Source organism: Phyllostomus hastatus, unplaced genomic scaffold, assembly GCF_019186645.2.
Source record: "Phyllostomus hastatus isolate PE091 unplaced genomic scaffold, TTU_PhHast_1.1 phas_contig_80, whole genome shotgun sequence".
Taxonomy (NCBI): Eukaryota; Metazoa; Chordata; class Mammalia; order Chiroptera; family Phyllostomidae; genus Phyllostomus; species Phyllostomus hastatus.
Window position 1 is genome coordinate 15,107,162 of NW_025333960.1, and position 16,970 is coordinate 15,124,131.

General features: G+C 44.6%; 1 protein-coding gene across 1 annotated transcript in view; it reads right to left on the reverse strand.

Annotated features, from left to right (window-relative positions):
- The window catches only part of EMILIN2 (elastin microfibril interfacer 2), a 58,836-nt gene extending 42,939 nt beyond the window's left edge, over positions 1–15,897 (reverse strand). Inside the window, exons 1-2 of the mRNA XM_045850444.1 lie at positions 15,564–15,897; positions 14,883–15,005 (exon numbers count right to left, since the gene is read on the reverse strand). Of these exons, the coding sequence (XP_045706400.1) occupies positions 14,883–15,005; positions 15,564–15,697 (257 nt within the window). The 5' untranslated portion in view covers positions 15,698–15,897. The remainder of the gene's footprint in view (positions 1–14,882; positions 15,006–15,563) is intronic.
- Between the last annotated feature and the right edge of the window lie 1,073 nt (positions 15,898–16,970).

The window sequence follows — 16,970 nt, forward strand, 5'->3', positions numbered from 1 at the left end:
CACGGTATCCTCCCTATAACACCAAACCAGTCTTTATAGTTGTGTAATCTGAACCCTCATAAAATAAAGCTGTCTCATGTCACAGAGAGTAATGTAGGCTTCTATCTTGGCAAAAAACCCTTTATTTTTATTTTTAATATATTTTATTGATTACGTTACTACAGTTGTCTGATTTTCCCCTTTATAACTCTCCACTCTGCAAACCCCTCCCACCTGCATCCCCCCACTTTAGTTCATGTCCATGGGTCATACATATAAGTTCTTTGGCTTCTATATTTCCTATACTATTCTTAACCTCTCCCTGTTTTCTATGTACCATTTGTTTTCTACGTACCATTTATGCTTCTTATTCTCTGTACCTTTTCCCTCTCTCTCTCCATCCCACTCCTCCACTGATAACCCTCTGTGTGATGTCCTTTTCTGTGACTCTGCTCCTGTTCTAGTTGTTTGCTTAGTTTGTTTTTATTTTTTTTAGATTCAGGTATATAGTTGTGTTCTTGTTGTCATTTTACTGTTCATATTTTTTATCTTCTTTTTCTTAGATAAGCTCCTTTAACATTTCATATGATAAGGGCTTGGTGATGATGAACTCCTTTAATTTGACTTTATCAAGACAGCCAATTCAGAAATCTAAATTATAATTTATGTCATTACTTTGGTTGATTTAATTGGAACCCACCATATCTGAAACCTTGTTTTAGCTGCAAAGTGTTGCATTTTCATTCATTATCAACAATTATTTTCAAAGACTATATATGTATGTCACATTTTAAAAATGCAAGCCATGGACAGTTGTTCAAACTAATGGTCTCCGTGACTAAAAACTGAAAACCAAACTCAGGCACACAATTCTTAACAATGGGAGGGAAGATGAGCTACAAACACATGAGCTCCCAAGAATAAACCCTAACATAAACTATGGACTTTGGGTGATAGTGATTTGTCAGTGTAGGTTTGTCAGCTGTGACAAATGCACCACTCTGGGGCAGGATGTTCATAATGGAGGCTGTGCACATGTGGAGGAAGGGGATACATGGGAAATCTCTGTACCTTTCCCTCAACCTTAAACTGTTTTTTTTTAAGTAGTTTCAATAGAAAACAAAGAAACAGCCCACACGCTCTCTCTTTCATCCATTCATTCAGCAAACATCCTTTGGGTGCATACTAGGTGGTACCCAGCACCACACTATGGCTTTCTTTGAGCCACCAGTATCCAACATGGAACAATCATACTTACATGGAGGCCATATGGAGAATAACATCCAACTCTACTACCCATAACAAGAGTCACCGTTAAAGTCCCAACTCAGCCAAAGACCAGTTAGATTAGACAAGACCCAAAAACTTCTCTGGTCCTCAGTTACCTCAAATATAAATTGGGATTTATATTTGCCCTTTTTCTACCTCCCAGATAGTGAAAGAGTAAAGTTATACAATAGCTGTGAAATCTGTAAAACTATAAAACTTAATATAAATGAGGTTTATAAACTGTGTGTGTGTGTATACACATACCAGAAGGGAAAAGCTTGCAGTAAGACTAAAAATATGAGTTTATTCTATACTAACGGACTCAACTGCTTTCATAGAAGATGACAGTTGGTTCTTGATCACCAAAATCGATGAATAATAAGGTCCTGATTGTCCCATGGATAAAAGCAATCTTGCCATAATCTCTAAATGACGGTCCATGAACTAATTTGCCTTCCTTTGCGATGTGTGATCCTTTTTATCAATAGTCTGGACAACATACTACACAGATTGCTCAGTGACAGATCTTCACATCTCCTCAAGACCCACCCAGTGCTAATCATGCATTAAGCACAGAGGCAGTCACCCAGCCACTCGAACTGTGCTGCTGCTTCTCATCTTCTCCATAGCTAGGTCACACCCACCTCAGGTCTGGCGTGGACTGTGGCCCATCTCCCAATAGGTCCCTCCCACCACCTCTCATGCCTACCCCATTCTCTCCCCTCTCAAATTAATCTTTCGCACATTGCCAGATCAGCATTTGGAAGCACACCTCTGATGGTGTCCCAGATAGAAACCTTCTACAACTCTCCTTTGCCCAAACAATAAAGCCCAACCTCCTAACCTTAGCTGTTATGGGTTGAATTATACTCCCTCCTCCCAAACAGATATGTTGGAATCCTCACCCCAGTGCCTCAGAATCTGACTTTATTTGGAAATAAGGTCTTTACAGAGGTAATCAAATTAAAATGAGATCATTAGGATGGGCTTTAAATCCATGATGACTGGCATCCTTGTATAAGTAGGAAATTTGGACAGAGACACACATGGAGGGAAGACATTGTAAAGGGAGGGAGAAGATCCATCCACATGCCGAGGACAGAGGCCTGGAACAGGGCCCTCCCTCATGGCACTCAGAAGAAACCAGCCACGCCGACGCCTTGATTTACTCTTCACTGTGGCTGTCCCTTCACTTCCCACCTCTCGGCCCTTGCTCCTGTTCTTTCCTGGCGTACGCTGGATCCTCTCACATCTGCATACATGCAGCTAAAACCTCCCATCAAAGCCCTGCCAAGATGTCACCACCCACAAACCAGTGCTCAGATTCCTCTTGGCTGGAAACAATTTTCTCCACCTCCGAACATCCTCAGCTGTTTGTGCTTCTCTTGTAGCAATTCTCCTTTCTACCTTTTATTTGTGATGATTTCTGTTTATGTCTCATTTCACTTACAGGATGTGAACTTCTGGAGGGCAACAGAGAGGTCAAGTTCCCTGCTAGTCCTGTGCCAGACAAAGGACCTGCACAAAAATATTTGTTTAATGAAACCGCATAACCCACAGTCTTCGAAGAATCAGTAGTCTTCTTTAGCCCACTGAGCTTTCTGCCAGTTCAAAGTGGCTTATCCTAATTATGTAGCCTCAATCCAACATTTTCCAGGGCTATTGATGTGAAATGTATTTTTTTTTAAATTTCACTGCTGTTTTATATAGTGTTCTACATCTGTGATATATTTACCACCTCAATTGGTCTTCAGAGAAATCCAAGAAGTAACCTTATGATCATTATAAATGAGTTTCTACACTCAGTATTTCACAAGTCCTCAGTTACAAAACAACTGCTCTATGGAAACTGTGGTATAAACACACAAAGGAATACTAGTCAACAATAAGAAGCAACAATTGATACATAGTACAAAATGGATGTACCTCAAAACAATTCTGATGAATGAAAAAATTTTAACATAAAAACAGTACGTATTGTATAACTCTACATAAAACTTTAGAAATTGCAAACTCATATCAGCCTGGGAAGGGAATATGTGAGGGAAACTGGAGGGGAGGATTATTAAGGAGGATAAAGAAAGTTTTGGTGATGGAAATGTTCAATATCTCAATTGTGGTGTTGATTTCAGGGGTCAAAAAATTAAATTTTCCAACTTTAAATATGTACAGTTTCTCTAAATTGTATCTCAGTTAAAGCTGCTTAAAAAAACAACTATTTTTTGCATAGGGATGTTTTTAAAAATCTCTTCAGGACTGTGAAAGCAAAGTACTAGATAGTCTTGACTACCCAAAATATATCTCTATTAAGTGGAAACCAAAACAAGCATTACTGAGTCTATTTCAAAGTTTCAAAATGAGAATTTAACTAAAGATTTTTTCTAATGTACTGAATTACTTTTCAGACACATAACCAATTGTTTTGTTTATTGGGAACTCGGGCTTATATTTATTTTTGCATTTTTTAAAGGTATAGGTCAATGATTAAAGAAAGACAGTCAAAACAGAATTTTTTATAACCACCTTCAATTGCCATTTTGTGTAAAATAACACAAAGTATCAAAGACACAAATTAGCATTTTGAAAATCAGACAGGCTGCTCATTGGGATAACCATTTTCCCAGTGACACTTCTGGAAAGGAGTGTTTAGTGGATGCCTTGCTATTTGGTGCAGGAAACAAGCCGTGAAAGCTGTCTGTGCTTCCCCTGCTGCACCACGGGTGAGTGGGGGATCTGTGTTACATCTTTCTAGCTGTTTTGTGTAACGATGGGACAAAATGACTCCCAAATATCTTGCGTGGCCAGAAGATGACGCAATGGGAAGAGGGCACATCATTTGTCACGACCAAAGGGTGCTCTAGCCTGGCGTTATTGTCTTGGAAGCTGCTGCCCAGCTGAAAGCAGAGAAGGCTCTCCAGCATAGGCCTCCTAAAACACAAACCAGGCTTGAACTTTGTCAAGACGGTAGGACAGGCTCAAGATTCTAAAACACTTAGAATACTCAGAAAGCCTCGACTATACCTCCTGGCCAAGGTCCTCATTCCAATAGCATGTGAGAGCTCTTTGGGTTGAAATGGACTGAGCCAGGGAAACACTTTAATGGTGAAAAGATCTCCCAGTGAAGGACTGGATTGTGAAACTCGCCCCCTCCCTGAGTGCTGGCGCAATCACCACCGCAGCTCTTGAGCTACATTTTCAAAATATGTGGAAAAGCCTCAGCAGAAAGCACGTGGCATTTTCACCACTACAGTTTAGGAAAATGTTAGGCCCTTATCTCATGATCCTTTAATAGCATCTCTGTTGAGATGTTGGAAACGAAACAAGAGGGAAATTTTTTGTTTTTAATCCCCACCCAAGGACATTTTCCCATTGCTTTTAGAAAGAGAGGAAGGGAAGGAGGAAGAGAGGAAGGGAAAGAGGAAGGAAGAGAGAGAAACATCAATGCCAGAGGAAATATCGATTGGTTGCCTCCTGTACATGCCCATACTGGGACTCACATGTGACTGAACCGGGGATTGAACCTACAACCTAAGTATGTGCACTGACTGGGGATCAAACCCACAACCTTTTGGTTATGGGATGATGTTTCAACCAACAGCCACACTGGCAAGGGCAAGAGGAAAATTTCTAGTACCTTGTTTTATAATGGATTATGAGCAAATCTCTGTTAAAAGATCACTGGATTACACCCATGCATTTGGCAGCTACTATACAATCACATATCTATGTGAAGATTGGAAAAGTTAGGAAAAAATTGAGAAGAGTCATAGCAAATTTCCTTTCATCAAAACGACAAATTTGAAGGAAATTACTCAAGATGGCAGCATAGGTAAACACGGCTTGACTCCTCACACAACTGCATCAAAATTACAACTGAGCTACAGAATAACCATCATTCAGAACCTCCAGAAACTGAGCTGAACTACAGGGTTAACAAAGAAATCACATCAAGACTGGAAGTGGAGCAGAGATGCAGAATGGGCTGATCCCACACTCACGTGAGGCAGATAAAAATAGGGAGGGATTTCTTGGGAGCTAGGAGTCCCAGCCACACACTAGGTCCCCTCACCCAGAGTTCCAGGGACAGGAAGATAAGTCATCACAACTTCTGGCTCTACAAAGCAGTGGGGATTGAGAATGTGGAAGACAGAAACTATTGGAGTCCCAGGCAGTTCCTCTTAAAGGGCCCATGCACAGACTTACTCAGACTCACTCCCTCTGAGCTTCAGCACTGAAGCAGCAGCTTGAGAGGCACCAGAGGCATACGAGGAGGAAGCGAAGTGTCTGGCATCAGGGTGAAAGCTGGGTAGCAGCTTTCTCCCACACACAAGTGTTGGCAGAGGCCATTGTTCTTTTTCTGAGCCTTCCCCCTACAGAGCTGGAAGGCAGATGCCATACCTGGGATTCCTTCAACCTGGCTCACACTGCCCCACCCTGGTGTTTCCCTGAGACCCTGCTCCATTCACATTTCCAGCCCACCTAACCTGTTTCCAGTGGCTTTTCCATACAAATAGCTTGCCGTGGCTCATGCCTCAGAATTTCCCAATTTCTCTCAAATAAGTAGCATCTGGCCTCAGTGAACCCTATACCTCTTGCTACATTGCCCCAGGCCCTGCACTAGCAGTAGCTAGCCTTGGGTCACAGCTTGGCCTCTTCTGGGCACCTCCAAGCCCAACACAAGTAGCAGCCATATCTGCAGATCACTTTGTAGCTCATGCCACGTGGCCCTGGATAAAGCATAGACAGTGGCTGACTTTAAATATGCCAACAGCAATCAAAGCTCAACTACAAGAGGAGCGTGTACACAGCCCACATGGTAGGTGCACTTCAACTACCTAGCTTGGGTGATAGGGGAAGCTGTGCCACTGGACCTTGCAGAACACCTATGATATTAGGCCACTCTACCAAGCCTGAGAGATGTAGCAGCTCTACCTAATACATAGGAACAAACACAGGACGCCTGCCAAAATGAGGAGAGAAAGAAACATGGCCCAAATGAAAGAACAGAACAAAACTCCAGAAAAAGAATTACCTAAAATGGAGAAAAGCAATCTACTAGATGCAGATTACAAGGATGTTCAATAAACTTAGTGAGGACCTCAAATCCATAAAAAATATCCAGTCAGAAATGAAGAATACACTATCTGAAATGAAGAATAATTTACAGGAAAACAACAGTAGAGTGGATGAGGCTGAGAGTCAAATAGGTAATTTGGAATATAAAGAAGCAGAAAACACCCAATCAGAACAGAAAGAAGAAAGAAGAATTAAAAAAAACATGAGGCTAGTGTAAGGAGCTTCTGGAACAACTTCAAGCATTCCAACATTTGCATCATGGGGATACTGGAAGAAGAGAGAAAATCTATTTGAGCACTGGTTGTTGTAGCTCAGTGGATCGAGTGCAGGCCCGTGAACCAAAGTGTCGCTGGCTTAATTCCTAGTCAGGGCACATGCCTGGGTTGTAGGCCAGGTCCCCAGTAGGGGGCACAAGAGAGGCAACCACACATTGATGTTTCTCTCCCTCTCTTCTTCCCTTCTCTCTCTCTAAAAATAAATAAATAATTTAAAAATCTATATGAAAAAATAATGACAGAAAACTTCCCTAACTTGGTGAAGGGGATACACATACATTTCTAGGAAGCATGAAAAATCTCAAACATGATGAACCAAAAGAGGCCCACATCAAGACATATCATAATTAAAATACCAAAAGTTAAAGACAAAGAGAGAATCTTAAAAGCAACAAGAGAAAAGCAGTTACCTACAAGGGAGCACTCATGAAACTGTCAGCTGATTTCTCAAAAGAAACTTGGAAGCTAGAAGGAACTGGCAAGAAATATTCAAAATGATGAAAAGCAAAGACCTACAACCAAGATTACTCTACCCAACAAACTATCATTTAGAATGGAAGGGCAGATAAAGTGCTTCCCAGACAAGAAAAAGCTAAAGAACTTCATCACCACCAAATCATTTATTATATGTAATATTAAAGGGTCTTTCTTAAGAAGAAGAAAAAGATAAAAGTATAAATAAAATGGCAATAAATACATATTTATCAACAATTGAATATAAAAGAACATAAATAAACAAGCAGAACAGAAACAGAATCATGGATACAGAAAAGGTTTTGATGTTTTCCAGATGGGAGGGGAATGGGGTGCTGGGTGAAAAATGCAAAGGGAATAGGAAGTACAGATTGGTTGTTACAGAATAGTCATGGGGATATAAAGTACATCACAGGAAAAAGAGTAGCCAGTATGTAAGCATGACCCAAGGACATGGACAATGGTGTGGGGACTGCCTGAGGGAGTAGGGGGGCTGGGTCGGGGAGGCAAAGGGGGAAAGATTGAGACAACTGTAATAGCATAAACAATAAAATATAATAAAAAAATGACCAGTTCGAGAAGGCTTCACCTAAACTATCTCTCTCTTAGCCAAATTTCTTTTAACCAAACGCATAAAGTACACTGTCCTGAAAGGCTGACACAACAAAGAATAATTTTAGGTGTATTTCCTAATCATCTAGTATTTTCTTAGGTGGAAACAAATAAAAAGTACAGCTGGGCCCTGACACACCCAGAAAACTTTGCTTCTACAGCATTTTCAAAGCAGGAATTTGGTGAGTTTGAACCCTCCCCACTTTTTTCAACGCCCATCACCACTGTAAAACGGGAAGGAAAGGAGAAAACTTACGGGTGACTTTCACTTGAATCATTTCACTGTTTTTCCTCCAGTGTGAACCCCTATCACATTAAAACTACTGTATTTCTATCTTAGTCCTTCCAGGAAAATCATTCTTTGTAAGGAGAAGTCACTCTGGCATCATTTTATCAAGCAGTTCATTGTTATTTCGAAGTCCCGAAAAACTGCTTCATTACGCACAGGACCAGCCAGTTCTGAGTAGTGAAAAAGTGTTGCAGCCAACAATAAATGAAAACATTTGGGAGACAGTCTGAAAGCAATCTGCACACTGGCACAGTCTCTCAGTTTTAGGTCTTAAAAACCAGTTCTGTGGGCTTTCGGCAGCTGTGAGGCTGGGGAGATCCCGGCTGGGCGAGCACATCGGATCTCGTCCTCGCAGCCCTTTGACCCTCAATAAAATTGTTTGACCTCCCAAAATAAATAAGTAAATAATGGTATGTAGAACACTGTATCTGTCATATACAGTGTCTACCGCATTATTCACACTCAGTAAACGTTTGTAAGCAACACCTTAATATTACCAACCTGAGGGAGAGGATTTGTTCTAAAAGTCAAGAACCAAAGCCGTGCGCCAGTGTCTGGGTGGAAGATGGCTGGGATCAGCAGAGTTTCCTGCACTCACTGCAGCCTGGAACACGCCGCTCGCCTCGCTCTACTGACCTACCTCGGGCACTCAGCGCCTGCCCACTGCGGCAACTGCAATCTTCTCGTGCCCGTGTGCCCCCTGAAGAAACTCTACTGCTGGCTCTGCTTCCAAAGCAGTCCCTAAGAGTTCAACTTCATGTGTGAAAGTCAATTTTGGTCATTTTAATTTCATAATTGTTATCTTAGCTCACTGAATTCATTTCATTCTTTAGCACTTCAGTCTTTCTCTAACATGTCAAAATCAAAACCCTGAAAGATAAGATCACCTGAGAGGCAACAACACTTCAAACAAAGCAATGAGAAGAGGCGTACGCATTAGACAGTCCTGCTAAGTGTACCTTACACAGGTACAATAGGGCGCTTTTGTCAAAGTTGTGTCCGCTATGTTGCCTCTCTGGTAATGCAGAGATGAGGAAACCAGGACACCGTGCCTCAGAGAGGTTGAGGGACTTGCCTGAAGTCACACAGCTCCATGGTGGTAGTGCTCAGGCCAGAAGCCAAGTTTTTCACCTCCTCTCCAAAACATGTCGGCCACACCAGCAGCCTCTGGGGACTGCCCCAGGGGGTGCCTACCTCAGAATTTTAATTCATTTACCAAGTGCCAACATGGAAGAATAGATTGATGGAAGAAGACCAATCAATGGGACTAAAATGAGGTTTGACAAGAAGCAAACTTTTTCTCAAGGCCATAACCTCTATTTCAATCCCAATAATTTTTCTCGAAGGTAAAGTTGAAAATATAGCCCGTAACTGTAAAAGTTCTTTTTCCAACAGTCCTGTCTCTGCCCTATCTAATCTTCTGGCTGAGCTTGTGCTGAGAGGAAAAAATAAAACCACACACACAAGGGGAGGTGCTCTGGAAATGCCGAAGGGCTCTACATCTTATCTACTGGGAACCTAGGAAGGGGAAAGAGTAAAAGGTCAAAGAAGCTTGAAAGGAAGGTCTGAGGATTCCAGAGAAGCTCAGGAGATACACCCCCAAAGGCAGTTAAGGATGGAAAACCCAAGGAGGGAAACGCGCCCGGGCAGCACCAGGCTCTGGGGTCTGGGTGCCTCTGTGCCCGTGTTGGCAGGTGTTGCCCCACACGCCCTCATGTGCCCTCAAGTCATTCCAGTTTCCCTCAGCACCCAGGAGAAAGGCTCAAAACAGCCAATTAATTGATCACAAGCTGTTTGTTTAAAAGCTAAATGGGGGGCGGGGAATTCCCCCAAAGCTATACACACAAGAGGTACGTTTTGAATTGAACAGAATTCTGTTCCTGGCAATGCAGAAAATGTAGAATGATATCCAGAAAATGTAAGCTGTTATGTTTTCCCCCAGTCTGAAGTGTTCTTAGTTAAAAAAAAAAGAGAGAGAGAGAGAGAGAGCTTTTCCTGGCTGAGATTACTCCTTAATAGACAACTTTTCTTCCAGCTGAATGGCCGTCTGCTCCCATTGGAATCAGAGGATTACAGGAGCTGTGGAAACTAAGCACTTAAAACTCACACCTGCTGCAAGTTCACAAATTCTTACTCTGTTATCATAGCATCACAGGTCCCTTCAGTTGGCCCCATCCAGAAGCCTCCCCCAATTGATGGCATCTTTTTTAAGAGCTAATAGGAAAATTTCTCTAAGATGCAACACACCCAAGAAGAGGGTGAGGGCGGGGGTGGGGGTTGGGTAGTTGCTGATAAGCTCCTGTCAGTTTGTGGTGTCTGAGAGCAGGCAGCTAGCAGCTAGATCTGCAGAACCTCGGCCCAGAGTCGGGAGGGAAGCCACTGCAGGGCGATAGTCCTGTCTCACATCTGGGATCCTCAGATCCAACCACGAGGCACCAGCAAGGCAGCTGCTCTGCACATAGGACGCCCCCAAATGTCTCCAATACTAACATCAGTCGGCTGGGACCACTGCGGGCTGAGTGGGCGGTCACGTAACTCTGGACTTAACTGCCACGAGGCATGAATGGTGCATGAAAGGAAACAATGCCTAGTCCAAGAAGGAGAAGAAAGATAGTGCTGTTTTTACCACTGGTACATCCAAACACCACCAAACTATGCAGAGAGGCCCTAAGAAGGCTGTTACCCCACCCTTCCCATGTCTCCCGAGGTGCTAGCATCACAGCTCAGGTGTCACACACACATACACACATACCCTTTGGGCAGGTGCTCATCCCAGGGTGTGGGTTTAGACAGCAAGGGGTTGTGCGGGTGTGCAGTGGGAAGAGCCGAAGGCTTGGAAATACCAGTAAAAGATCTAGATTTGAATCCAGGCTCTGCTACTTCCTAACTACTTGCCCTCTTGCAAAATGGGGATAATGCCCCCAGGGGTGCTGTAAAATGGAAGGCAATGAAGATAAAGGGGCTCATCGCATTCTAATGAGGCAGTCCAGAGAGATATTCTCACCAAGTCAGGCCTGGGATACCATAGTAGGCCTTCCAAACAGTTCTCAATCACTTTTGAGTGGGAATTGCCTTGCATGAAGGAGGGTATAAATGTTCTTTATAGTTCACTACTGTGCAGTCTACTGAAGGCACACATTAAAACACACACGTGCACTCTCCATCGCCACAGGGACAGAGGGCAGTCCCCAAAGGCCAGCAGCCCTGGGTCTTGAGGCAGCTCAGCCACTTACTGTCACGTGACCACAGGCAAGTCAGGGAATATCTCCTGTCTGTGTCCTCATTGATAAAATGGAGATGACAGTAATCATCTTGAATGGTTGTTGCAAGAATTAAACTAACAAATAGAATAAAATGTCCTAACACCGTGCTTGACACTCAGAAGTGTCTTTACAGTTTCAGAAAAGTAATTACTCAAAATGCCCACATATCATATAAAACCCCTCTCTGCTCCTAGTTTCACATGTCAATATGCAGTTTGCAGCCTGGAATCTAAGGCTCTTCATACACACCAGCGGACCATTGTCTAATCTTTGTGGAAATGCCCACAGAGGCTTAGCACACAGTGATGCAACCAGGCGCAGATGTCCTCCTCTTATTTGTGGGAACTTCCCCATCAGGCCCCTCGTTTCCCGTCCACTTCCCACCTCAGTCTCAGAGCCTATCCAGTCTCTCCCTTTGGCTTCTTCACTTCTCTCCTAAAACATTTGGAGTTCTCTCTCTTTTAAGGAGTTCTTCATCTGCTTGGCTGCTGTCAACTCCCTTTCTCCACCAAAGACTTTTAAACACATTTGATTCTTGGGTAACTGGGTACAACTGAGGTCCTCCTTTAATCTCACAGGAGCTACAATGCTTATAACCCCTGAAATTGACCTGAAACTGCCTCTTTCTGCATAAGCAAATCTTCCTGCTAGCTAGCACATCTGGCCCTTCTGGACCCCTCGGCCTCCTGGACCTCTCCTTCTGGGGTCTGTAAGATGCAGTTTCCGCCTCTAAAATCTTGGTTTTGCTCTCTCCCTGGCCTGGCTTCTCTTCTTCATTTCCCTCCACTGCCCCTAACGACCCTGCTCTGCTCCAACTGTATTAAGGTCTCCCTGGCTCATACCTGCCACCCCTAGACACTCAACTGTCACCAGATGCTAAGCTGCATTTCTAGGAACAGCATCTCAGCCAGCCTCCAAGCCCCTACAGGCAAACCTTAGAGACACTGGGCTTGGTTCCAGACCACAATAATAAAATGAGCATTGCAATAAAGTGAGACATGATTTTTTTGCTGGTTGATGGTCTTGCCCTCAGTTTATAAAAAAATGCAACACCTGTGAAGTGCAATAAAATAAGGCATGCCTGTGCTTCTAAAACCATGGGGAAAGTCACCTTCAAGAACCTTCACTTCCACAGGTCTCAGGGCCTAAGGCTGAAATAAAGAAGACCTCACCTAATAGTGCCTGTGAATTGAGAGAGGTTACTCAGGCTTCTGGGCTCATCAGATAAACGTGAGAAATTCCGTGTCAAAAAGGGATTCCTTCTCTTTTAAATACGTAAAAGGTAATGTTTCTCCCTTTGTTTTCATTCACCTACTAATTCTCCAAATTTAGAAAACATTTAGTAGTTGAAACACAAACCATTCCTTCCCTGTTGCTAAAAAAACAGTAAGAAAAAGGTCAAGACTGAATTAACTGCCTAAGTTAATTTCAAAATTTTCAGCTCGATCAGCTAAAATAGTCTGTTTTTATATTTTAAATTTCACTTCCAATGCAGTATTTTTTTAAAAAAAAAAACACCTGAATTCCTTACAGTTATTGAAGAAAAATACCAAGATCATTTATTTTGGTTTTGTTTAATAAAACAATAGGAGCATCTGTCATTTTTATAGTAATTTTTGTTGCCTTTCCCATTGGTGGGCAAAAATGTGCTCCAAATGCCTTTCATTAACCCAGTGACCTGGCAGTGACTCACTCCCCACCGGAGAGAATTTGTTACACTGAGTTTTGGTCAAATGCAACAATTAAATCATCATTGGATTTTTCCAAGCACTAAAATAATTTCAGAAAATTAACAAATAAAATGATTTAAATGAAAAGTATTATCTCCCCAAATATAAAATTTATTTCTAAGTTGTCACAAGTAAACATTAAGGTTAGCGCAACCACAAAATTCTATTCTGGTGTAAAACAAATGAAATATTCCTGATAAACAAACCTAATTTTATAGAAACTAATTCAAATTGTAATGAACACTTACATGTCTCTACAGAAAGGATAACACCAGCCCCATTTGCTATCGTGGAGCCAGATGCTGGGCCGGCCTCTGACCTTGTTAAATGTGACTGCCATCTTACTCTTCCAAGCTTATGTCCCCAGGACTGGGAATTATTGGAAGCAAGAACTGAATTTGGGCTCCCTGCAGCCGCAGGCAGAAGATAACATTGAAACAAACTGCAGACTCTGTTACAACCCCCCAAAAGCCCAGGGGTCAGGAACAGCAGCAACCTCCCCTTTTTCAATCCAATTATAACCCAATAAAAGCTCAAAGCCCCCACTCCTCCACGCTGGTGTGTCTCTCCACACCATATCCCTCTCCTTTCTTGGGGAGTGAATAAAAACTTTATTCTCTACACTTTCTTCTCTTTGTGAATTCTTTCGCAGCCCACATCACTGACCACCCTAACATCTACCAATCACTGACGGCTAAACATAGGCTGTGCGGTCTGCTTGGTGCCCACCAGAGATGCAGACAGCATGATGGGACTGCGCCCCTCTGACGATCTACCCAACTCAATGGAGCAGCCCGTTTTTCCGTGTATTAAAATGTGGGAATCTCTTCTAAATTGTTGTTGACCTGAGAGGAATTATCCCTTTCCTGTTTGCAGTTCTGACAGCAGCGCATGGGGGGTGACTTAGGGCCCTCTCGTACCCCACATGCCTGAAGGTTCATCTGCCTTCTGGAATGAGGTTTTCTGGCATACAAGTTTCAATCTGTCCCTTGGCTTTGCCAAAGACAGATCCGCCTACTGGCTATTATTCTTTGCTGTAATGACAACTGCGCTCTCAGACAAACAACTTATTCTTAGGGGAAAACAATTAATTTCAACCATCACGTGTATTCCCCAACAGCCATTCATTCACTCGGGCTCATCCTCTGACATCTGATTTATACAAAAACACAAAGACTTGAGGGTGACCATTGAATGAGTGTAATGTGTTAACAGAATCTGTAACTCTACTGCTTCCTTTTTTTTTTTTAACATGGTGAAAACTTTCTAAGCAAAAAGATGATTAATTATTCACCTTATCTTTAAGAACCTTCTTTCACAACAACCTCTTAGCCAGTCCCTGAAACTAAAGTGAAAAAAACAACGACGACACACTTTTAAGCAAGATATTCCTGGGACTTTAGAGATCTACAACGCTGGAATAGGTCAGTTTCATGGAAAAACCTTAAGAAAAAAAAAACTCATCTCTTTTAGGACACTCAGATAATCCTACATTTAAACATTTTTAGCAGTATACATCTTGGAATTTCTGTATGCCCCAGAACACACAATATGGATCTAATTAGGTCCAGCTGCCTTATGTTAGTCATAAAATTGGGGAGAGAGAGAGAGAGGGACGGGACGTGGGGGGGGGGCGCTTTGCTCATCCCCTCTGAGCCCTGGTGATCACGAACAAATCGTGCCTATCCTCAGCGTTCACTCAGGGTAACAATACTTCTTAAATACCCCGGCGCGCCCGGGACCCCGCTCTGCGATCTAACTTTTCAGCTGCGGAGTTTTCACCCGCCCTGAAACAGACATACAGACCCGCGGGAGCCAAGCGTTCCGACCCCACCCCCTCCGCCCCCGCCCCCGCCCCCGCCCCCGCCCCGTCCAGGCCGGCCCACCCCGCCCGCTCCTCCTCTCCAGGACTTACACGAGCGCAGACGGGCAGGGCATCTGGTTCCAGGCACAGTTGTACTGAGCCTGAATAAAACTCTCACTTCCCTCCTGCACAGAGCAGCTCACATTCTTGTTCACGATGTAGGCGCACCAGTTCCTGGGGTGAAGAAGAGGGAGGGAGAGGGGCACTGTGTATACCCCGGAGAACAAGGAGCTAGGGGAGAGGAGAGGGAGACGTGCTGACACAGCAGCAGACGCAGCCAGGGTCAGGGAGGTCGTGGCCCCAGCTGAGGCTGGAGCTCAACAAAGCCGACCACTGAAAGGTGTGCCAGTGCGCCTTTGGAGAGCCGGCATGTATCTCTACAAGAGTCAGGGAAAAGCACCCCAGAGACTCCAATAATTTGCTGGGAGGAGTTTTCTGAGCGTTCTGCGCTGCGGGACACCAAAGCGCACCTCCGCACCACCGCCCGGGAGCAGCAATGCTTGAAGCGCTGGCGAGGTCACACGGGATCGGTGCCGACCCTGGAGTGCACTGCCACCCGGGAGGAGGTGCCCTACAGGAGCAGTCCCAGGGGAACACCCAGCTGCTGCTCATCACCTCTGGCAGGGCAGTTTCTGGGCTCGGCCGCGGGTTGGGAAGGAGGAGGCGGGGGCCCAGGACTCTGGGAAGGAGCCTCGACGTCCTGGGTTCGAGGAAAGAGGGCCCCACACTTACTTGTTCCTGGCACTGGGCCGCGCGGGGTGCCTGGGCTGCGGGCCGGCTTGGCACAGGCCCGCGCCACCCAGGGCCAGCAGGGCCAGCGCCCAACGCCAGAACGCGCGGGGCCGGGGCCGTGTCCGAGGCCACATTCTGTGTGCCGCGGACGCCCCGCCTGCGGGATCCTGAGCGCGGCTGGCAGGAGCGCGGCGGGAGAAGACTGGAGGCTGGGACGCTTCGCGGCGCCCCCACCGCACTCCGCGGCTGCCCTCTCTGGCTTCTTGCTCCCACTTCTTTTCCACCCCAGTGGAAAGCGCCCGCGTTTCTGCTCGGTCCCTCAATGACGCACAGGTCCCCCCGGGTGCCGCCCTCTTTATTTCACTTCCCTCTCGGAAACGTGATTCTCCCTCCACCACGACTCCCTGTCTCCAGTCCCCTTGCCTCTCAGCAGGGGTTTGGGGTGAAAGGGCCAAAGGGTTTGGGAGAAGGGTCTATATTACAGAATTTCCAATTACTCATTCCTTTGGTCTCTTCCCAGAAGCCAGAGAACTCCGCCTACCACCTTCCAACAGACGCGCCCCCGGCCCCTCGGGAAGTGGCAGCAGCCGGTGAGTCGCAGTCTTCACGTCGTGCATGGGTGCCGGCTTCCCAGGGTGAACGAGGGACATCTTTATCTGTCCTTTATCAGAGGCGGCTCGGATTTCCTCTAATGGCAAGACGAGGTTATTCCCCCACACTTGGATTTAGGAGAGTTTAAAAGGAAATGAACGCGGATCCTCTTCTTTTTCTTCACCTACTTCTGCCTTATCCATTCATTTAACAGTTTCCAAGTCAACGTGCAGGGCAGCAAGGCTAGCGGGAGCAACAGCCCCGCCACTGCCCACAAGCTTCTGGAGCGCAGCCCCGGGTTCTAACATACACTACACAAATTTTGAAAGGCCACCTCGGTCTCTGCTTGAGATGTCCTCCTCTGAACTTTCTTTTTCTATCAGCATTACAGTACATATTTACAGTTCACCTGCTGCATCTAATGAACACTAGAGTGAGGTTATTTGCATAGATTAACTATAATATCTGTGAGCTAACAGGACACTGTTGCCTGTGAATTTTGTAGATAACAGCAAGGCTTTTAGTCCCTACTCCACTAAATGAAGCCAATGGCCTATTTTATTCTGATGTGTTTGATGGGGGATGTTGGGTCTTTTTATTTGCAAATGGAAGAAAGTCCCCTAGGTAGAAGTTTTGCAAGATCCAAGCAGAAAATTATACCATGTAAGGACAAACGTAGTCTGTCCATGAACTCTCTAAATAGCAGATCATGCAAATAATGAGCCGAAGTCATCCCAGCCTTCAGAAGAGCCACCCCGAAGGGAAAATAACAAAAAGATAAAAAGCTAACTTGCATAACCTATCTGTATCTTTCTG